Here is a 24,307-nt window from a genome sequence, read left to right as displayed (position 1 = left end):
TGGCAAATGCAGCCGATCATGATCAGCTGTATTTCCAAACATATTTTTGCCATCCTTTAAAATGTTACATTTTAATGGCTGCAAGCTTGTGCACACTTGGAATGGGAATAACTCACAAATTAGGTGGTAAACCAGTTTATAGACTGCACTGCACCACTTCAGGCTGAGTCCTCGCATGCTTAAAATGATTCTCCGTCCAAACCCATTCCTTGCATGTAGGAAACAAGCATATCAGGGAGAAGGCTTGGCTAAAATTCTTCCCAGGAGCCTATCGTTTTTCTAGAAGCAAGGAATTATTTTTGAGAAGGAACATATAAAAACCTAGGCTGCAGCGCTAAGTGCTATTTCTAGTGGAAAAACAATTACCCCTCTTGTCTTTTTGTGAGAACTGGGCCACTTCCAAGTAATTGTCTACACAGAACGGAGCTGCAAGTAGACGTATATATAACAAGTAACGTGGAAAATACTCTTCCGCCCTCCCCCGAGTTTGCCATGACAAGAGTTAGAAGACTCCCGCCATAGGGCTGCCCACCCAAGCCTGGAAGGTTTTGTTTTGTTAGAACTGTTGCGCGCGTTCCTTCCACTTTCGCCTCATTCCCAACGCCAAGAGAGAGTAAGCAGCTGCAGCGGCTGCTGAGCGCCCAATTGCCTGCGGCTTGCTCCGTTTTTGTTTAGCTTAGCAACCGACGCTCCCTCCCTCCGTCCCTCGGCGGGCACCTGGGGTTGGCAGAAAAGCAGGCCCAGGCAACCGCAAATCAACAGGATGTCTTTTGGGTTTGCTCGCCGAACTTAAGAGCGGCGGCGCATCGCACTTCTCTCGAGAGCGCAGGAGAAAAGCCCTGAGATCCTCCTTAACTCCGCGGGTCCCTGAGAAAAGCGGCCGCTCTCTCCTCTGTGCCTAAAGAAGACGCTGGACCCTTCTCGGGCCGGGCGACAGCGGCACAATGAAGGTGGCTGTACTCGACTTGGGCACCGTTTTTGCCAAACTCTTCAAGCCAGCCGCCTCTTCCTCCTCGTCCCCACCTTACTCGCCAGCCGTTGCTGCTGCCGCCGCCACCAACGCCCCTCCGCCTAAATCCCTGCTGCTCCTGCCTCCCTCACCATCACCGCTGGGGTCTTTCCCCGCCCGCTCCGCTGCCTTGATACCGGCAGCGGGTTCGTCTGCCATAGCAGCAGCAAGTCGAGGGGCTCACGGCGGCGTCGGAGCTGGGTCGGCTGCGAAGTCTTGCGGCGGCGTCTGCAGTGGCGCCAACGGCAACAGTTATCCGCGCTCGGCCGCTCCTTCCTTGGCAAGGGAGCCCGGGACTTGGGCAGCGCCTGTGAGCAAACAGCTGCTCTTCGTCACCCTACCCGACATCGGCGAGGAGGGTGCACCAGACGCTGACCATCAGGAAGAAGCCTTTGAGCCCAGGCAAGTGGGGAATCGTGGGGGACCTACTGCGTGAGGCGCCTTGGCCTCGGGCTCTTCCTTGGTGGGAGATGAGGACCATCTATCGCGCGGTAACTTAATCGCCACGTGGATGTAGTCACTTGGTAAAGTGCTGGCTGGTACTGGCTTATCAAGGGGGTAAGGACTCCGCTTCCCTGGGTTTCTGATCGGGCACAGAAGGTGGTAAGTCCTAACTTACAGTTTGGGAAGTGAACACGGTATCTCTCACTAGGGAATCATCATCATCTAGTGCCATGACGCTCCACAGATTATAAGAGGGCGGGTCCATTTTGCAAACTATTTTTTGAACATTGGTCTTTAACCGCCTCCGTGCAGAATTCTGAATTTGGAAAGAGACTGCCCAGCTTTGTGTTTTTGCGGTGGGGTAGGATTCAAGATCGCAAACGCAAAACGGTTCAGTTCTTTCTGGGTTCAGTTCATCTAGAATATTTTCCATACCCTTCTTCCCAACTTGTAGGGTATTTTCCATTACAACTGCTATGGATGCCATCTTAAACTCATTCACTTGGGAGTAAACCACATTGAAAGGGGTTTACTTCCAAGTAGGCGAGTATGCCTTACTTTATGTATAGTTACTTCTGATTAAGCCCCATTGAACTCAGTGGGGCTTACTTCCAAGTAAACAAGTGTAAGTACATTAAGCCTCTATTTTCATACATAAAAATAGACCCCACTTACCAGTCATAGTTCTAAAGGTGCCTTACAACATATTTTAAAACAAAATAATATAAAACAACGTTCAGTCTGTCCTGAGTCACTTGCATCTGTATGAAAGCTGTTAATATGGAAGAGAAATTATTTATCCTGTGATCAAACTATTACATTTGTATGGGAGCCAACTGTGCATATGAAAACATTCCAAATTTATTGGCTAGAATGTAATTTCAGAATAAAAATCGCTATCATCTGATTTCTATCCTGTGTTCAGCATTCATACATGCACACAGATAAAGCTAGTGAGGCTCAAAAATACCCGCAAACACTAAGGATGTATTTCAAGAGATAATAAATGCAGGGCTTGCATTTCCCCGTATTAGGAAACCATCAAATAAGTTTTTCATTTTTATTTTTAAAATGGCTTGCTTCCGCTTTGTATTGTTGCATGAATAAATTAAAAAATGATACACGAGACTTTTTTCAAATAATTTTTATTGATTTTTATACATCTTATACATAACATCGGTCCCCACCCCAGCCACCATACATTGCTCCAAATGCCTATCCATAATTTTATATTTTGCACTCCATGATTCATTACTATGCTCACTCATGTCATAATACATATAGAAAGTAACCGATGGTCTCATAAAAGGGGTAGGTACTATTCTCCGACTATCATCTGTTGATGCGAACAGAATAAATGGTTGTCAACATTTTGTGAATATGTCCTTTTTTTAATAATTTACTCATCTTCAGTTTCTGTGTTAATTTTTTTTAGCAGTGTTATCTCCCATATTTTTTCATACCATCTATCGATGCCCCCACCAAACCTTTCCAGCATCTGGCTATAACTTGATGGGCACCTACTAACATAAAACCGATTAATTTTTTTACTTTGCAACCTAGCGTTTTCATTTATGATTAAATTTAACAGTACTAATTCTGGCGTTAGCAGCACTGTCTCTTCAGTGATCCTACCGTTTTCATTTTGTACTTAAGCCAGAATTTTTTTAATTTATCGCACTCCTACCACATGGGTTTATAGCATCCTGGCTCCCCACATTTCTGCCAACACTCTGGAGATTCAGTTTTAGTTGTATGCCACATCCTGAGGAGGGTCCAGTAGCATCTCTGTATTATTTCTAATGCTCTCTCTCTATGTGAGTTGGCAATTAAAGTATAAAGGAACTTAACCCACTTATCCTCATCTGTTACTATTCCTAGTTCTCCTTCCCAATATGTCTTCGGCACTTAATAAATGTTTATATATCCTAGATACCAGGCCTCTGTCACCGCTATCCAGACTAGATATCCATCTTTCTCATGGTGTCAGGGGCCTGGTATCTATTTCCATAATTGCAGGCTTGCGGATAAATGCACTCAACTGAAACTAAGTCATCCAGGGTACCTCCTCCTCTAACCTTTCCCTCCATAAATTTCTTGATAATGATTGATCCCCTATGTAATAATCCTGTACCATATACAAATCCACTTCCACCAGAATTGAGTCATCCACAGCCGATCCAGATTATAAAATCCTGAACGGCTACAAAATGGGAACAGTAGGGATATCCTGGGTATAAACAGCTCTTTTTACCTATTCCAGACCTCAGAAATTTGAGTCATCGTAATATTGTCCCATTTACTACACTTTCTTGTCTCCTAATATATGGGATTCCCTTCCAATTTTCATTTGGTAATAATGCCTTCTCTATCTGCACTCATTTCCTTATGTTTTTAATATCCATGTATGCCTTATGTGAAAAGCCTCAAAATACCGTTGTAAGTTTGGCACCCCCAACCTCACTCTGTCCTTGTCCTATACCTATAGCTCTTAGTAACTCTAGGCCACTTTGAATTAAAGATACATTTTTCTATCTTAGCCTGCCATTGCTTTAAACTCCTATTAGGTATAGGGTTTGGCAACACATAAAATAAATATGTGAATCTGGGCACTATCATGATTTTTGTCATCACAATTCTACTTGACATAGATAGTCTCATCTTCTTCCATTTCCTCAAATTTATCCTCACTTTTTTCCATAAAGGGAGATAGTTTAATTGGAAGGATTTCTTAAGATTCCTTGGTACTTGAACTCCTAAATATCTAAAGTTGGAACATACAAGTAGTACACTCAGCCCATTGGAACCTCAGTTCAATCTGATGCTTTATATTAATACAAAACAAATCTGATTTTTATAATTAACTTTAAATCTGCAGCCTCCTCAAATTGACGAAGTTCATCTATGAGATGTACACATGCTTCTTCCACATCAGACATTGTCAGTAATAATTCATCAATATATAGGCTAAAATGGGTTATCCCACAAATACTCTTATTCTGCCTCAGCCTACATGCCAGAAACTCCATTACTGTTATGAACAATAAAGATGAGAGTGGGCATCCCTATTTAGTACCTGCATTTAAATAAAATTCTAATCAATTAAAAAAATGTTTGCCTTAGATTGTGAATATATTGTTTTCAATGCCACAGTAAATTTAGGGCCAAATTGATACACTTCCAACAAATTTAAAAGGAATTGCCAATTAACTGTGACAAAGACCTTGTATCTATCTAACACTATTTCTGCTAATAGGACCTGTTTAACTTTGCAGAACTTAATGATCCTAAATAGTTTGCAAACTGGGTCAGCTATGAATCTCCCTGGAATGAAACCATATTGATCTGAGTGGATCAATTTAGATATTAGTAACTTCAGTCTGTTTGCTAATATTGATGTAAATATCTTATAATCCGTATTCAATAATGAAATTGGTTGGTATGAATCCAGTTCCAATGGTCCCTCCCAGCCTTTGGCAGAAGAGCTATGTGTGATTCTATTCAGGTAGGTGGCAACCTATTTCTCGCCAAAATTTTGTTGATTAATATTGCCAAATGAGGAGACAGTACATCAAAATTAGCAGTTAATCCATCTGGCCCTGGTGCCTTATTAGGTTTCATATCTTTTATAACTTTCTCAATCTTCTCCGTTATCACTTGGTTATCCAGGCCCTGTCTATCTTCCTCTGATAAAGTCGGTATATTCATCCCTCACTGGTAATGACTGATATTCTGCCTATCCTTATCCCTGCTTTTATATAAATGCTCATAAAAGTTAATATGTCCCCTATTTCTTCATTTTGACTCACAATCTTCCCTCCTGGTGTTCTCACTATTCTAACTGAATTTCTCTGTCTTTTCCTTCTAACTTTATTAGCTAACATTTTTGAGCCCTTTCCATCAAGTTCATGGGTCCTTTCTTTCATACAGTATATAACAAATTTATCGTGTTCTCATCCATATCTGCTAGGTTTAATTGTTCTCTTCTGTTCCATTTCCTTCCTTACTTTAACTGCCCCTGTTTTTTATACTAATCCACCAGTATCTCCGATTCCCGTGCCAACTGTTCCTTGTTTTGTTCTTCCTTTTCTTTATATGTCCACTCACTTACACAAATGCCCCTGGTTTCTTTGCCTCCCACTGCAACTCTTCACTTATTTCTTCCACACTGTTATCCCTAAAATACTCCTCCAACCCAGTATTTTCTCCATGCTCTTCTCTGACGTTAATAACCCTGGGTTCATTCTCCATTTAAATATTCTGTCCTCTGGTTTCCCTTGTCCCATGCACACACTTACTGGGGCATGATTGCTAACCTTTATTTCTCCAATCTGTATCTTATGCACTTCAGTTAACATTTCTTCTGCGATAAGTACCATGTCTAGTCTTGAGAAAGTTTAGTGGGCCCTAGAATAGAATGTATGGGCAGCATCTTCTGGATTTAATTCTTAACCAAACTTCCCTCAACCCCTTTTTGTTCATCAGTTCCAACCATTTCCTTGCCTCCTTATTTCTCCTGTCATAATTACTACTTTGTCATACTCCCTGAACAGGGTGGTTCATGACAGATGCTCTTGGAGGTCACTGATTCTTAGGGTCACCATAAGTCGTAATCGACTTGAAGGCACATAACAACAACAACAACAACAACATACTCCCATTAAGCTTTGAAGATTTATATTTGTATCCCCTCCCATAATGAATGGGGCCTTAGTAAATTTCTTTAACTTATTCATTAACTTATGGAAAAAAATTACTTGTCCTACATTAGGAGCATAAAAATTTATTTATTTATTTATTTATTAAATTTATATACCGCCCGACTAGCAATAGCTCTCTGGGCGGTGAACATAAAACAGCATAAAAATACAATAAATAACAAAACAATACTAAAATACAAGCAACAATCCAACACAATAAACATTTTTAAAATTAAACCAGTGTAACTTAAAATGCTTCAGAGAATAGGAAGGTTTTGACCTGGCGCCGGAAGGAGAGCAGAGTCGGCGCCAGGCGTACTTCCTCAGGGAGACTGTTCCATAGTTCGGGGGCCACCACTGAGAAGGCCCTAGATCTTGTCATCACCCTCCGGGCCTCCCTGTGAGTTGGAACCCGGAGGAGGGCCTTCGTAGCAGAACGTAGTGCACGGGCCGGTTCATATCGGAAGAGGCGTTCCGCAAGGTATCGTGGTCCCGCACCGTATAAGGCTTTATAGGTTAATACCAACACTTTGAATCTAGCCCGGAAACATATTGGCAACCAGTGCAAGCTGGCCAGAACAGGTGTTATATGCTCGGACCGCTTGGTCCTTGTCAGCAATCTGGCCGCCGCATTTTGCACTAGTTGTAGCTTCCGAACTGTCTTCAAAGGTAGCCCTACGTAAAGCGCATTACAGTAATCCAAACGTGAGGTTACCAGAGCATGTACCACTGATGTAAGGTCCTCTTTACTCAAATAGGGACGTAGCTGGGCTACCAACCGAAGTTGGTAAAACGCATTCTTAACCACCGAGGCTACTTGAGCCTCAAGTGAGAGGGAAGAGTCTAAAAAGACTCCCAGACTACGAACCCGGTCCTTTAGGGGGAGTGTAACCCCGTCCAGGACAGGGTATATATCCACCATCCGATCAGAGAACCCGTCCACCAACAGCATCTCAGTCTTGTCTGGATTGAGCTTCAGTTTGTTAACTCTCATCCAGTCCATTGTCGAGGCCAGGCAACGGTTCAGCAAATCGAGCCTCACCTGAAGAAGATGAAAAGGAGAAGTAGAGCTGCGTGTCATCAGCATACTGATGACAACGCACTCCAAAACTCCTGATGACCTGATGAAAATTAACAAAAGTCACAATTTTTACTGCCACCTAACTTACCTTCCACACCTTTCCCCTTTATCTATCAAACTCCGGGGGTGGGGGTTCAAATACGAAATCTTCTCTCGTTAGTAAAGCTACCCCCTAGCCTTACTAGTGTCCTGTGCCACATATTTATGTTTCCACCATTTACTGTTTAAAAATGCTCCTGTTACCTTTGCTTTGTGAGTCTCTTGAACCATCTGTACATTAGGTTGCAATCCCTGAATTATCCTATGTAGCCGGTCCCTTTATATAAACTAACCCCTTTATATTCCACGTTACCAATTTAATTTTACTTTCCATAATCATGTACTCTCTTCTCTATCAATGAGTGCATTCCACCTTTCAATCTTATGTTTGGAGCATACCAGTGTATTACCCTCCCCCCTTTCTTCTCTCCCAACTGCTCTAGGCTCAAACTCTTACAAACATTTCCCAGCATAAAACCAAAGTCACCTTACAATAACTGATTTTGAGTTTGTGTTTCAAAATAAAATATACAGAACAAAATTACAATGTATCATTTGTAATTCAGTAATATGACAGCATTGGTCAGGGTTCAGATTACTTTTGCAAGGCACTGTATCTCTCAGGCTTCAGCAAATATAAGAGGAGAGGTTACCGAGCTCCCAAACTACAACGCCAACTTCTTGGCGTCCAAACTCCACCCCCCCCTTTATAAATCACTAGAGACTTTAAAGCATCATTTGTAAAATTGTTCTGGAGGATGAACCTCCTCTGCAAACCCTCACTTTTGTGTTTCAGTGCCAAGCTCTGTACTGACATCATTCTTCCAGGGGCACTGTGACTCATGATTGTGCCCTCAGCAGTGCTACAGATTGGCATGTGACGGGATACATGGCAGAAAGCTGCTGCCATGATGCCCTGTTGCTTACCTTCATATGCCAGTCACTGTTGGAAACAGAAAGCTGATTTAGATGGGGCTTTTGATGTTGTCCAACAAGACAATTCTTGCGGCATTATGTTCTTTGTATGAATTTGTTAGGCAACCAGTCCTGGAAAAATAGCTTTGAATGTTGAATATTATACTATCTGTACTTGTTCACTCTGCAGATCCCTTCCTCTCCCCCAGTCACCTTTCCCATCCTGCCTTGGCCAAATGTGCTTGTGTGTAGAATGTACTGTTAATTTTCTTCTCCAAGCCAGACTACATGTTTCTGCATTGAGGGGGACAGTCTGGAAATCGGAGACGACCATTCTTTCTCCTGTCTGGCTGTTGTTTGCATCTCTGTTGCTGCTTAGCTGGATGGACACAGATTTATTTTTATTTTTGAAACTGTTCTTTTGTGCAAAACCAGTCAATTGACAAACATGTATTTCAAAAAAATAAAATAAAAATTGGCCATTTTGCCCCCTGTGAGACATGCTTGAAATATTTGCTTTGGTGGAAATCCATTGTGTTGGAATTCCACAGACAAAACATTTTTTTTACAAAGTTATATATGCACAGGTAAGCAAATATCTGCATTCATGACCACAAAGGACCTCAGGATTTGGAACCTCTGGAGGGTGCAGGGAAGTGGTAATCAAAGGGAGGGGATCACAACACGCAGTGTGAATACATCCCATCAAGCATCATCTGCTAGGGTGGATGGGAAACAACAAAGATTTCACAGGCACAAAATCCAAAGCGCTCATATGTGGGGAAAATCAGCCCATGTGTGCATTAACACCATAGTGTGAATGCTGTCATGGTTCAATTTGTGTAAAACAGATAAAAGGTATTGTTTTAGGTATACCTGGAGAGTAGGAATAGGGAAGAAATTTAATTTAGTCATATTTAAAGGCAAACCTACTTAATTCACAATTTCCAAAGCAATATGCAAAGCAAAATAGCCATCATTAGAAAGTTCTGAGTTTTCTAATGCAGTTCTCTAGCCAAATAATGCATATGAAAATGCATATACTAGAGCAGCCTTTCCCAACCAGTGTGCCTCCAGATGTTGTTGGACCACAACTCCCATCAGCCTCAGCCAGCATTGCCAATGGTCAGGGAAGATGGGAATTGTGGTCCAACAACATCTGGAGGCACACTGGTTGGGAAAGGCTGTACTAGAGTAAAGCATGCATAAAAATGCATTTGTCGATGAAAATAGTATGCAAAAATACATTGTTCTAGGGAAAATTGCTTTGCAAAAATTTGTATATTAGGCAAAAATACATGCAAAAATTTATATATAGGGAAATTTGCAGTAAAATGGTGATAACTTTTTATGAGCACTTTAAAAAAATTGCACTGATACGGAAATATTGAGAACTGAATTTAAGAGTAGAAAAATGAGAAATGTCAGGAAACTGAAATTGATACACTTCACAGAACTACAATTCCCAGCACCCTTAACAAACTGCAGTTCCCAGGATTCTTTGGGGTAAAATCATGTGCTTTAAATGTATGTCATGTACATAGCCTAAGTCCTGAAGCTATCATGTTTCAGAAAGCTTTATCTCAGGGGTGGGGAACCTTTTTGGCTCATTTTATAAATGTTCTCATTTTATAAATATCAGCCACACTATCACATTTTGGGTTTTCAATTCATTTTGGATTTTTTTTTGTCCTGAGTATAACTAGATAGTTTTAAAACCAATTGTGGCATTTAATTTGCAAGCATTTTCAGCAAGACCATTAAAAAGCATTTTAGATTTTAAAATTTGAGTCTTCCTTTGTCAAATATACATGTTTTACCAGATGTTTACCAAGGTATATTGAACTGCTATTCAGAAACCCTCTTCTTAATACATTACTCTTGTTATATATATAATTGTTAATTGTCTTCGCATATGTTTAATAGCAAACCAAATATTTTATTCATACTAGAAAGGTATGTAGTAAACAAATATTGTCTGCCTTTTAGAAAAGAAAAAGATACATAAGAGGGAATCAGATACGCCTCATAGAAGAGGAAAGGCTATACCTTCACATTAGCATTTTTAATTAGATAATTCCACTTAAGCTTTTAGAAGAAATACCCTAATAAAATATTGATCATCACAGCCCTCCTTACCCTGAGTTCCAATTCAAGTTTACCTAGACTCCAGATTATGCTATTTATTTCAATTGTTATTCCGTCATGTGTGGAATGCATAGGCTCATGTGCATAGGTCTTTTTATATTCTCATCTAGTTCACCATTCTGTTCTCACAGTGGCCAAGTAGCCTATGAGAAACCTACAAGCAGAGTTTGAGTTTTCTGGTTAAGAAAACATTTTGAAACTTCTTCCAAATTATTAAAGCTATAAAAATGTTAGCTTGGTAATAGGAACATAAATTCATGATATGCCATCGGAGACTTTTCTTGATGTAGCATAGATATACTACCTGGAAGATCAAGAGACATCTTTTAAAAAATAATGCAGAGGATTTTCCGGCTGTATTTAAGTGTACCTGTACACAGGACTGGTGCAGGTTTCTACTGCAGAGTGTGTTTTGCTTTCCCCCTGCCTGTCCTCAAATTACAGTTAAATGCTGATTGCCTTTTTCTTTACAATCCAAATTCTGTTTCTCCCCACTCCAAGTACCTTGCATGTTTTTCTGTTCAAACATTTATTCACTGCTTTAATATAAAAATACATTTTTCAACCTAAGCCATTTTTTTTACTGTTCTGAGAAAGGTGGAGGTGATTGCTTGATTCACATATGCTGAGCATCAACCTTCAGCAACCTTCAGCTGCAAACCAAAAGAGGTTTCCCATGAGTTTGTTTTGGGGGAGAAAGTTTGTGTGTCAGCCGAAAACACAGTGAGTTTGTTTGCACAATGGAATCGCCACCAAAATCTTTTCTTCCCAGTCTGAACTTGTTCTCTTGAGGAGGAACTGCACATTCCACCTTGTACCTTGAAACTTCTTTGGCTGCTGTTTCTTCCTTGCAAAGCAGCATTTGTGGAAAAGGTTATTTGCCAAGGGGTAAGTGAAGGATTAAGAGGTGGGCTGTTTGAATGCTTTATTCCTGCACTACTTTTCTGCCGCATCTGTCTCCTGAGGTTCCTTTCCCCCCAATAGGCAGCTGCTGTGTTTCCATTGCAAATTCTATCACTATAATCGGTTAACAAAGTACATTAAGTTTCATAGCAGTTTCCATAATAATTAACTGTAAATCTACATGATAGTTTTGAGTCTTGTCTTGAAAGTACAGTATATTATTAGTCAGTTTCATTTTAATTTTCCAGTGATTCCTTGTTGAAATAGGTTGCCATATGTCCAGATTGTTGCCTGGTCTGTCATTGGCCAAATGCAAAATTTGATTGCTAATGGTAATACATAACAGGTGATCTGGGCTTATGAGCCCATTTCCTTGCCCAGTCACTGTGGGTAAGTTTTGACACAGAAGTAGTTTATCTAGTTTGAAAATATGTGTGGACATAATGTGGATCTACCCTAAACGTCTATTGGAGGCACTGGGCCAGTTCACACTTGTGCATTCATCATTTGAACTCACAAAACATTAAGTGATGGCTTGTATGTGTAACTAACACAACACAGGTCAAGCGCCATAGGTAGGATTTCCTTCTTGCATCACCTCAAATGCAGTGTTGCGCAGTGGAGCTAAATCAGCCAGCCAAGTTTTAGTCATCATCAAGTTGTGCACCAGGCCATCAGATGGAAGTGACTAGAGGGGGGAAAAGGACTGATCATAATATGTACAATTTTTTAATTGTTATCTGATACACCAAGTTTCCAGTATGGATGATCTTATTGATGAACAAATTCAGTTATGCCATATGCAAAGAAGACCTAGTACAAGACCAGTGAAAACACTGCAGACAAAAGCTATTATGCAGTAGTTCTGAAGTGCTGTATTGAGTGTATGTATTTTTAGGAAAGGGGGATATAAAATTTTAAAGCAAGGACCACTAGACATCCAGCAAATTTGGTTTTGATGAGCACAATATTATAAGTGAATGTCAGTTGCAAGGAAGTGGCGTGCCTCAAGGGAATAGCTGATGAGATTACAGTGTGCTCTGTGTGCATGTATTTTTTCCGGTAATGTTACTCCTGAGGTTCCTTTCCTCTAGTCAACAGAGACACATTTTGTACAGCTTTTCTGTTTTCAATTGTAAATACTCCCTGGTAATGAACAAAACAGCTCTGCCTTGTTGATTTGGTTGCTAACAGGGATTCACCAATTTTGCCTTGGTTTAATTGCCAGCCCTCATTTGTAGTTGATGTAGTCCAAGTCCTCTTGGAGGGTGTGTGTCTTCTCTCTTTATGCTGAACTTCTGTAGATGTCGGAGAGGTGAGATTCTGACTTCTGTTAAAGCCCAGTGATAAAAGAAAAACATCATTTCCCAAGTTCCCTGTGAATTACTGAGAAGAGAGAAGAAAGGTGTCTCCATTCTCCCTGACCTGTTAAAAGCATCTCTTCTCCTTCCTTTGTGCTGGGCATGCGGACCAGGGCCAGGGGCACTTGCCAGAGAGGGAGGGAGAGAGGGCAACTCATTGATGAATTTCTGGAAGTCTGGTCGCTAAGAGTAAGACATGGATTATTGACTTGAGTTTTGTTCAGAAACCAAAGCAACATAGTTATGTCTATTCATGATTAAGAGAGAGAAATGGATAGCCATGAAGATCCATAGCTGGAGTAGTGAGGAAGAAGAGGACTGACCTCAATTCCCTCTCCCCTTGCAATACTTTTGCCATTGAAAAGGTCAGTTCTTTTTACTTTCAAAAGGATTATTTTGCTGGGAACTGTAAGACAGTTGCACTTGTTTCCTGTCAGCCATTACTCCACCCCTTGCCTTAGGCCCAGGGAATAGTGCCTTCTGCTGCTAGGGATGTTATCTAAAGGCATGAGGGAAGTAGGCATGTGAAATCCTCATCCGGGCAGTTTTGGGGGTTTTGAGGGAAGAGGATGCACACAATGTTAAATGCACATTCAACAATCACTGTTCCCTACTCATTCTTTCCTACTCCCCCCCCCTTAGGCCTTCATTATGTCCATATACAAGTAGACATCTGGTGTCATGTGATGGCAAGCCTGCTTTGAATATTTGCGTTTAGGAATGACCTTAAGTAAATTTATAATTCATAAATTGTGGAGGGATTTAATCTGTATTTCATGCATGACTATCTTTCCTTCTTTAGGTTGTTCTGAATGATGCAAGTCATTCTGTCTTAAAGTGAAACAGATATTGTAGCTCAGGAGATGGCTTTGTAGCATTGTTTCTTCTTTAACTATTCTTTCAGATTAACTGTTCATTGAGCATAATCTGCTTGCACAAAGTTTATGCAGAAGTTAGATTATATCTGGCTTTTATTGAGTATTCGTTCTGAGGTTATATTACAATGAGCATCCATCCTGATTTACTTGTCGGTTGTTTATATGTGTTCTCATTAATCATTTGTTCACTCCAAACTTGTAAATGCATTTCCATGTAACTTTCCTAAATGCAAGAAGTCTATTTTCTAAAGCAGATTTGTTGGGTGACAGAGCACTTTAATCCACTTTAATTGCACAAGCCTAAAGTTCTGGTGTGCTTTTGAATCCCTCTTGCAAAATACTGATAATCATTAAGCTCTTTTTTAAAAAAAGCTTGTTATTTATCGCAGTTGCAAACAGCGCAAACTATATATATTTGTCCAAAAATATTAGGTTGCAATGTGATTGGATTTAGCTTATTTATATGCCGCCTTTCCACAGTGAGTTGTGCCTAAAACAGCTTGCAACTTACAACAAAAATCCTCTTAATATCAGTGCACTAAACATTGGCTGGGGTGGTGGTGGTAGTAGGAGAAACCAGTTTATAAAACTTACCAATAGATTCATATAGGACAAAAACCACCAATTTAGTAAATATAGAATAAATTCAATATTACAAAATAAATAATCTAGGCTTAACTTACTTTTTGCTTTGTACTTATGTATTTAACAGATAATAAAGTTCAAGCTGTGAGACAACGGCCCACTTCACATACAACACCAAATTAGCTCCTGAGTGCTGCATGGGGGAGGAAACATACCCCAAACAAATCAGAGTCTGGTTTATTGTAACGTATGAACTCAGACTTGTAGTTTGTTTCTCTCCATAAAAGCTCAAGAACAAATCTTGGGTTCAACTTGTGGGTTTTTTGAGAGAGAAACAAACCATGAGCCTGGGTTCATACACTATGGCAAGCTAGGAGCAAGTGCTCATGCTGGAATATTTCAATATTTTATTACAGAGTTTTGCAAATCAAACATTCAGGTTTTGAAATACCTACTGGTGAGTGTTACATGTTTTTTGAATCCAATTTCTGTATTACTTGAATAAAAAGGGAGAGTCACTTTGTACCAGGTGTTAGTGAAAGTAGGACGTGGCAAGAGAGGCTTAACAGGACCAGAGGAAAGGGGAAGGTCTTGTCTTACTAGGGTAGCCACTTAGGCACCTCCAAAAAAGAAAACAAAAGAGGATGCAGATAAAAAACACATATACTAATTTATATGCATGTTCTAATTTAGAAATAATTACTAAAATTTAAATAGAAATATAGTACATCTCATCACAGCAGGGAAGACTGACCAGGTTACCTGCGTGCCTGTTTAGTCTGCTATCTGCTCTGGGCTCTTTCTGGGAGGAAGGGCAGTATATAAATGTAATAAATAAATAATGAATAAACTATCCAGGTGCTAACTGTTGATGGGCACCTTCAAGGCCCCAGCACTTCCTTATTATTCTTTCTATTTAAATCAGACATGGACTGGACAGCTCTTCAAATAGAGGATACAGGTTAATCACTCAGTGACATTGTGAATTCATCTCTGAATGGAATCTACAGTCCCCAGCGACATTCCATGTTGTGGAACAGTGTATTTCCTCCCATTTAGGAAGGAGAGATTCATGGGAGTACATCTGAGTGAATAAATTTTCTCTCTGATTAGAACTTGACCTCATAGTCTTCTCAGAGAGTCAGTATTAATTTAAAAATATACACCACCTCTCTCTTGAAAGTAGCAACAAGATTTAAATTGTGTTCTTCTGTTATTAATGTTTGCAGAGGAGGAGGTGGTGGAGAGATCTACTTGTGTTATTTTGCAAGGGCAGCTTGGAATTCATTGAAAGCTGAATAATAAATTAACTTTCAAAAACTCAGCAAGACCTATCATTATATCTGCATTAGTACAACAGTGAGTAACAGATATATCAGACTCCTCTGCTGAAGTCTGATGTCTAGCAACTACTTTAATTGTACGTTACGGCTGTTATGAGTATAGATGCAATACTGGTTGCTTCTACCCTAGGCATTTAGTCAGGAATGGACATACTGTAATTTGTTCATTCTGTTTTTACAGAGAATCCAGATGAGATGTTGCCATCTCATTGGATCCCAGTGTTTTCCATGGTGGCCTCATGTCTTTTTTCAGACCTATTTTCTATTTTTTTTAAAAGTCACAAACATAGTTACAGTGTCTGCTTTCCTCTATGAGTTTTCACAGTGTCATTGAGACTTCACAGCTCTTAGTAGCTTCCTCCTTGCCCTTTCCCTTAAAGTAGTCCCATAATTCTTTTTGTTTAATTGCAGCCACAACATTCCTGAAATTTTAAAAAGAGAAAGAATATGGGAATGATTTACTTTACTAATTGTGGTATGGAAACACTGTTTTAATTCCACAACCTGATGATTATGGAAAAACACTTCCCTCAACAGTACTAAACTGCCCTGGAGTGTAAGCAGCTATTAACACCTACAAATAATGCAGCATATTGTTAATTGTAATATTTGAATGCTAAGTAAGATGTTGATTTAAAAAAAAAAGATTTGCCAACTGTTCAGATCAGTATGCCCCTTTAATATTTTAGGGCATTTTTACTTAGAATGCAGTACCTTGGCTGGGATCCTCATAACTAACTTCAGGTGCACCAGGGGCTTGTCAATGCTCAGTTAAGTTCTTATATTTTTCCCTTTGAACAGCAGACTCCTACACTATTCCAAAATTGTTCTGCTTCACATGGATGAGGCAGATATTAAAAAAGCACGAATCCAAGCATCCATAAGTGTTATGGATCATGGCAAGGGATTTTTCTGCCGTAACATCTTGCAGGTTTGGCAGCTGGGTCTCAGAAGCTGAGAAGAGTCAAGTGGGAAGCCCTTCCTCCTTCATAGAATCTAGGAGGGGAGGAGGAAAGAGTACACTGACAGTTGGGATTTGTGAATTGAAGGCAGTTAACCAGAGAGAGAGAGAGAGAGAGAGAGAGAGAGATGTTGGGTAATTTCTTCTAAGACTACCTTTAACACTTATAGTTGTCCTAACCGTTTAATTACTCTATGGATAGGAATAGGTGGCTAGAAATTGTAACAAGTTTTGTTTCTATTGAGCATCTTATTTACCCCTTATTTTTCAACTGCAAACCTGTCCTTTTAGTCTCAATAAGTTAAGCACCATTTGGGGAATTTAGTGAAACTATGGTATACTTCATGTTCAAGAAACCTTTTCCTACAGTCCTCCCCAACAATGCTGTACCCTCAATCCAGGCTGTTGTTGACAGAAGGGTGCTTCCAGGGTGTGGCAAAACAGGGAATGGTGGCACTAACCCTACCTAAGCAGAAATTGCCTATGCTATATTTATTCAACTTTGGAAAGGTATCTAAGTCATAGGGAGCTATTGGGCATCTCGTATTCTAAATAGTTTTTCTATCTCTAGGATATGATTCGTCTACATTTGTGTATTGCTGATCAGTGACAGTAGTCTTTAAATTGTAGACTGTTGATCACCAGTAGTTCTTGTTTGTACTTTCAGGCGGTTCAGACAGTTGTAAACAGGGCTGTGGAGTCGGAGTTGTGGTGTCGGGAGCAATTTTGGGTGGAGTCGGAGTTGGTAGAAATTTACCGACTCCAACTCCTTCATAAATGGCAAATGTATCTTAACTAGTAATAACAAATTTACTGTAGTAAAATGGTAGCACAAAGTATTTCATCACCACCACGTGAATCCAGAGCTTGGAAAAGTTACTTTTTTGAACTACAACTCCCACGAGCCCAATCCCAATAGTTTAAAAAAGTAAATTTCCAAGCTCTGGATTCACGTGGTGGTGATGAAATGCCTTGTGCTACCATTTTACTACAGTAAATTTGTTATTACTAGTTAAGATACATTTGCCATTTTGAAGGAGACAGAAGTGGAGTCGGAGGTCGGACGTAGTCAGATAGAATCGAGGTCGAGGTCAAATGCAGGGATGGTCTTGCAAAAGTCGGAGTAGCCGTAGGGGTGGCTATCCACACACGACTAAATATTTACTATCTAGTTGAGTATATATAAACTTGGGGCTAAAAGTAAATTTTAAAATCAGCCGGGGGGGCACATACCATAACATCTTATTGGCCATGTTGCAAGAAATTCAGTTCTGAGTTTTGGTGCTGTCACTGTACAGGAGATGCACTTCCACACAATTGGATAACAAACAAACTGTTTTAGAAAGATTGATAGCAGATGACATCCCTACTAACACATTTTCAATGAACTTCTTTCCAGAGACAGCATATATTTCATAATACAGGACAGTGATAAATATTTTCAATAGCCAAGCCAAGTATACAAAGCTGTTTCTCTGGCTGGACTTTACAATATCAGGCCTCGAGCACTCTTTAAGAAGGCATTGTTTTGAATCACGAAGCTAAAAATACTTTTTGGAGAGAAGACAACTTCACATCAAGGAAAATATAACTCTCACATGTGATATTTTAAAATAAGGAAGGTGGTGTATTTTTGATCACTTTCATCAATACAGATTTTATTCAACTGTCACCATAGTAAAAGGACCGTGCTGCTAGTTCCATCCAGTCTTGCTTCACATCTGAGCAAGACCCTGATGTTCCCCAGGTCTTCTAATACAACCAGGAACATGATTAAGAGATTAATGATATCGGGAGCTTGCACCTTGTTATAAGATTGCATTCTTACCCATTCTGAGAGGCACATGGGCCATTTCCAAGATTTTTATTCAGCCTTTTATCCCTTCTGTTTCAGGAATACTTGATCTTGTTACAGTAAATGCTTCCTATCTGATCCCAAAGAAATAAAACACCTCTACCAAGACACTAATTAGTCTCCTTTTTGTGATAGTTAATTAAGCTGATTGCATTTTTCTTGACTTATCCATTATTTATGTACGAAATATATAGCAGTCATTTTCCCCATTGTCACTATACATTTGCCACTGTCAGAGGTGAAATATAGCTAATCATAATTAAAAGTAATAAGTTCAAGAAGGGAACCTGGGGCAAGCAGGGTGGAGGCAGATCAGTAAGCCCCTGGAGCTTTCCCTGACACCCTGAACACGAGCTGCAGCAGTGGAACCTAGCCTCTCCGCTGAGGGGAAATGGGGACCAGGTGCAGACAACACTTTGCTGGTGTAACTCACAAGGAGATGGTGGAGGTGGAGTTTTGATGAACTGTAAAATATGATGACTAAATCATTGACTCCTTAGTGTCATCCTTGGAGTCAGATGAGGAGTTGAAATAAAGATTTTGCTGGTTTAGTCAATATATTTGGGCTATTGATGCTTTGCAAAGTTACACCAAAGCATTTTGCTTATTAATGGTTTGATTATAACAAAATAAGCATTTACTGAAGAGAAGAACAACGCATAGGTGTATCAACTTAATGGATTAATTTGAAGGCTGACTTGAAGGCTGATATATAGCTAGATCTTAATAATCTGATTTAAGAATTATTCTGATTTATTGTGAAGTCCAAATGCCCTTTACATTGGGCTGGGGGGGCAGTTGGATTGGGGACACGGTGTCCTTCCCAGCTCTGCTTCCACCTGCAAAGTGATGCTGGCATCGCTCCACTGGTGTAGAGCTCCCCTTTCTGTCCACCTAATTATGCAGATGGGTGAAAAAGCCACAACCAAATTCCCCACCAGCAGTAACCAGTGGAAAGCCTCAAAACAAACTGTTCTGGGGAGGGGCTAAGCTGTCACGTGATGGCATTGATCCAGATCCAAGCCTGATAGCTGTGCCAGCCACAGGAATTTGCTTGTCCTTACCAACTCCCATGGTCAGTGTGCACAGCAAAGCTGCAGATGTGTTGCTGATTCTACTCCATTAAGCCCCACTGAGCTACAGCCAGAGATTGAATTGTATTCTTTGGTGCTGATGATTATGATAATAAAGTTTATGAAAGAAATTAATCTGAATGTTTGAGGAGTTGATTCTGCTGATGGATTTGAATTTAATTGTTGAAATGCCTGTATGAGTAATGAACTTAAAGATCTCTTTTAATGACTGATATATTTGTATGATGAATGAGTTTGATGAATGTAGAACTGATTGAAGCAATGTATTGGATGTGAAATCTAAAATATGAATGCATTATAAATGATTTAATGACTAGTTTCAATCTGAAGGACTCAATAATAGAGAAATATATACATGAATAATTTACATGGTTAATGAATTATGGATTTGATTTAGTTACTTTATTGATTTAAAAAGAATTTGTATGCTATTTATCTGAACTTTGAATTGATTGTAGTAACACAGCTGGATTAAAATCTGAAGGGGGAGTGATTTAGGAATTGTGCAGTGTGGTACAGTAGGCCCCTGCTTTTTGGCGTTTCACTAATACAGCTGTTTTCAATTAGAGTAAGGCCCCACTCATACGGCGCTTGTTCCACTTTTGCAGCATTTTTGGCATGATGCGCTCAGCAGCTGAGCGTCAGGCACCATTTTGTTGATGGAGTTCCGCTTTTTGGCGATTTTTGCTTTTTGGCTGTCTGTGGCCGACATGAGAAGTAGGGCTGTTGATGCAATAGTGGCTCCACTGCTGCATTGAACCCTGCTGGCCAGTAGGTGGATTAGGATTGCTTTCAAAAGGATTAAGAAAGATTATGTAATACAAAAAAAGAAAAAAAGCAGTTGGCAATAAGAAAGCTAAAAATGAACGTCGGCACCATGCTTTTACTGTTTCACTGTTCACTGTTGAATGTTCACGCTGTGATTACTGTGTTAAATCTTTGCTCGGGTCCACAAACAACGGCATGAACAGGAAGTATGTGGGAATGACTGTGTCACAAAGAGGCGACTTCAGCTTGGCAGGTTGCCATGGGTGTCATGGGTACTATACTGCATCAAAGGCAGTAGGTAAAAAACCCACACAACAGCCCTGGAGCATTTCTGGTAGGGAAAGATCTGAGAAGATCTGGAAGCTACAGACTAAGCATGAGTTGCTGAATGCATTCTGCTTGAATGCAGGAGTGCACGTGACCACCCTGAAACCATTAAGAGCACAAATCATCTTAAATGCACAGTATTTCTGGGGGCAGGGACTCAAACGTGAAGATACATCAGAACAACAAAAAAGCAGAAAGAGTTGGAAGAAGCAACTTTAGAGTATTCACAAAATATTAAATACATTGGGTTTAACAGTCAATAACAGGAAATACTATGAAAAAATAAAAAATCTTGGAAGAGATTAATTTAGAGGTAAAAAAGCACAATCTTAAATTTAGAGATTTTCCTGAACCCATATAGTAATCAGGCCTAGTGACATATCTGGAAGAAGCTTTGATGAAAATGTTGAAGTTATTAGTAAAAGTAGAGGTAGCATTGGAGGGAGCAATAAGAACTGAAGCCAGGACTGCTAAAAAAAACCCTAAATAAACCAAGAGATCCTTTAGTCTTCTTTATTAGTTTACATATACCTCAGGCAATACTTCGTAATTGGAGATTATGGTATTGAAATACTTGCACCCAGATATACTGTTGACATGCTGTTATATACCGATATACTGTTTAATGGTACTTTACAGGAACAAAAGGGAAAAAGCACCAAACTGGAGACAAAAAAGAGACACAAGCTCTGGTGCGGAGTAAAATTTATTGTAGTGCTCTACGTGTTTCGGAAATACTTTCCTTCCTCAGGAGCTAAAAACATTCAAACAAACTCAAATTAATGTCGTGGAGACAACACCATGGTCTTAAACATCAGAGAAGTACTTTTAGAGACCACATTCTGTATAAATCACTTAAAAAACAATTTTTAATCCCCCCCTTATCATATATCCCTGATCATTAACATCAGACTAGCATCTTATAAAACCATACTGTATGGCTCAAATTAAACAGAATCTTGTAATGGCCATTACAAAGCAGCTTAAACATAAAACTCTCATCCCCCCAGAAAAACACAAAGACATTGCCCTGTACTGACCTGTGGAACTATATTTCCTTGGCTCTGTCAAAGCAATGCAAATTCTTTATCCAAGCCCCCCACTGAATACAAACCAAACTTAAAGGCTGCTGGTGTCCATACTAAGTGTATGAATCAGCTGAGCTGCACAATCACTGTATTTGTGAATTTTACTGATCCAGCTAGTACTTGCAGTGACTGACTAGCATGTACAGTTGTTACAGACAGTAAACCAAGTTTCATATAGAACCCTTGTTTCTTATTTTATGTACACTCAGAAAAATCCAAATCCTCATTTAACCCTAGAGGTCCCAGACTTTTCAGAGAAATGATCCAGAATAACTCTCTCTTGCTGAGTAATCTATCATTACCCACAATTCTTTCAATGGCCCAAAATGTTATATCATTTGGCTTATGTTGTTTCTCAACAAAGTGTCTGACCGATGGAGCACCCATTCTTTGGTGTCTTAAATTACAAAGATGTCCCCCAATTCTGAGTTTTAATAGTCTCGATGTCTTCCCAACATAAATCCAATAGCAGGGACAAGAAATCAGATAAATGACTTCTACAGAATTACAAGTAAAAAAATCTTGGATTTGAATATGCTTTCCAGTGTTGGGATTGACCAAAAAAAAATTCTTTTGAATAACCTTGTAGTATGAGCAGTGGCCACATGGATGGTGTCCTGTTGGCTTAGATGTATGAAAGATCATTGATTGACACTTGTTATTGTCGCTCCTTACATATTCTGTATGGATCAATCAGTCCTTCAGATTTCTTGTTCTTTTAAATGCTACCATGGGTCGTGTTGTTATTGTTTACTACAATAAATTTTACTCAGCAGCAGAGCTTGCCTCTCTATTTTGTCTCTAATGGTACTTTACAACATCAGATCTGAATGGATCGTCCTGCAAACATTACAGAAAGTTACACAGCTATTTAAAGTAATATAAGAAGCAGCTCAACAAGACAAATATGAACAAAGCGTAGATGGATTTATACACACACGTACATTCATTTCTTTATGTAAACATTAATTTCTGGATAGGGCAAAGGAGATAATGATTTTTTTACATTAAATGTAAAAGGGTTAAATTCTGCAATAAAATGAAGAAAACATGCAAAAGCGCTTTAAAAAAGTATTTATTTCAGGAAATTCACTAAAAATGGGGAATGAGCAGTTAGGGATGGGGGAGAAATTTGTATTTAAGCTGAATCTGTCAAATTTGCACTTTCCAAAACAGTATGAGAGCTCATTTGAATTTTGTGATGCAGTTTTCCAACTAAACAATGTTTTTAAAAATGCATATATTAGGGGAAAATGTGCATAAAATGAATAAGTGAAAATAACATACAAAATGCATTATATTAGGAGAAATTGCTTGCAAAAATTTTATTTATTTATTATTAGATTTATATCCCGCCCTTCCTCCCAGTAGGAGCCCAGGGCAGCAATGTGTACATTTGTAAAATCTATATACAAAAAGGAATTTTCATGAGGATAGAAATGTGGAGAACTAAACTTAAGAAACTGAGAGAACAGAAATTGACGGCTCCTTCCATCCCTAGGAACAACCCTTGATATCTTTGGATCTGGAAAGTGTCTATGTAGCAGCAACTTCTAAAAGAGAGAGTGTGTCTCTCCCTTTGCAGGATTGGCAAAATGCGTGTTGAGATCCCTTTGCAGGATTGGGAAATGAGTGGGTTACAGATGTTTGGAAAGGAGCTGGGGTAACTGGAGAAAATTCTTCCTAAAACCTCATGCCATTTCGTGCTCAGGAAGCCTGTTGGTGTTTCTTTCAAGGAAAGCCCATACACTCCTCCCCTCAGCAACAACTGACAAGGGAGTTTTTTCTGAGAGTTGAAAGCAAAAGTAAGTTTATCAGAGCAAGCGATAGCACTTTGGCCAAGGCCGCTGGCTGGAAAAGGGTAGCTGTTAATTAGGCAGTGTTCTTTCTGCTCCTAGAATAAGCTGTCGCCTTTCAGCAGAGGCAAGGATGTGCTCGAATTAACCCCTAGAGTGCAGTCTTCATCCACACACACACACACAGTCTGTGAGGAATATGGGTTGAACAGAGGCATCCCTCTACATGCTTCTGTCAGCTTATCAAGTCTCTTATGGCCACAACCAACAGAGTGATAGCAAGTGTCACTTCATTGGCACACACCTCCCTGTTCTCCCTACCAGGTGGGCGGAAGAATTGCAGGCTTTATCCCCACTAGTGAAGTCTAGCAGAAAGTTCCAAAACAGGGTGTGGGGTGCAGGATTGAGTCAGACTGGGATCCTCTGGAGCATTAGCTGCTCTTGTGGCTTGTGCCAGCTGGTACTGAACTGTTCGGGGCCTGATTGCTGCACTAGCCTAAAGCTGGCACAGGGATCAGGCCTGATCTGCCTGCAGCCCCACCTTTTGCTGTGGCTGGGCTGCAGATGTGGTGGGGGTGTCCCTGCTTTGCAGAGCTTTGGTGATGGCAGCAGAGAGTTAGGATTGCTCTGTTAGCCCAGGTATTTCACCGTTAATATCAGAATTCTTCAATGAACACTGGTGTGGATAATAATAAACATATTATGTGAATAGTTTGTGAGTTGGATCAGTTGTGAACAGTATGATGACTTACCAAAATATTGGAGGAAATGGGCAGTTGTCGCTCTTTCAATTTCTGCAGTAAAAGGAATAAATATTTCTTTCCAACCAAAACGTGATACAATTTGGGAATTAGCAAAAACAGAAATTATACAGCCACAAGAGTGGCTGTATACTATAGCCAGAGTGGATTTTTCACATTCCACAATGTTAAATTGAAAATACCCCCATGCCATTCTGATGCTTCCCATAAGCTCATTTCAAAATAAAACGTTACCAAACTTACAGTCCTGA

The 24,307-nt window shown here is 39.8% G+C and overlaps 1 protein-coding gene across 2 annotated transcripts in view; it reads left to right on the top strand.

The window, feature by feature from the left end:
* Nucleotides 1-486: 486 nt before the first annotated feature.
* Nucleotides 487-24,307, top strand: part of FAM149A (family with sequence similarity 149 member A) — a 60,101-nt gene continuing 36,280 nt past the window's right edge. For both annotated transcript variants that reach the window (XM_061583014.1, XM_061583015.1), the window contains exon 1: nucleotides 487-1,411. In XM_061583014.1, the coding sequence (XP_061438998.1) occupies nucleotides 945-1,411 (467 nt within the window). In that variant the 5' untranslated portion in view covers nucleotides 487-944. The remainder of the gene's footprint in view (nucleotides 1,412-24,307) is intronic.

This window comes from Rhineura floridana, chromosome 9, assembly GCF_030035675.1.
Source record: "Rhineura floridana isolate rRhiFlo1 chromosome 9, rRhiFlo1.hap2, whole genome shotgun sequence".
Lineage (NCBI taxonomy): Eukaryota > Metazoa > Chordata > Lepidosauria > Squamata > Rhineuridae > Rhineura > Rhineura floridana.
This window is presented reverse-complemented; position numbering and strand designations above follow the sequence as displayed.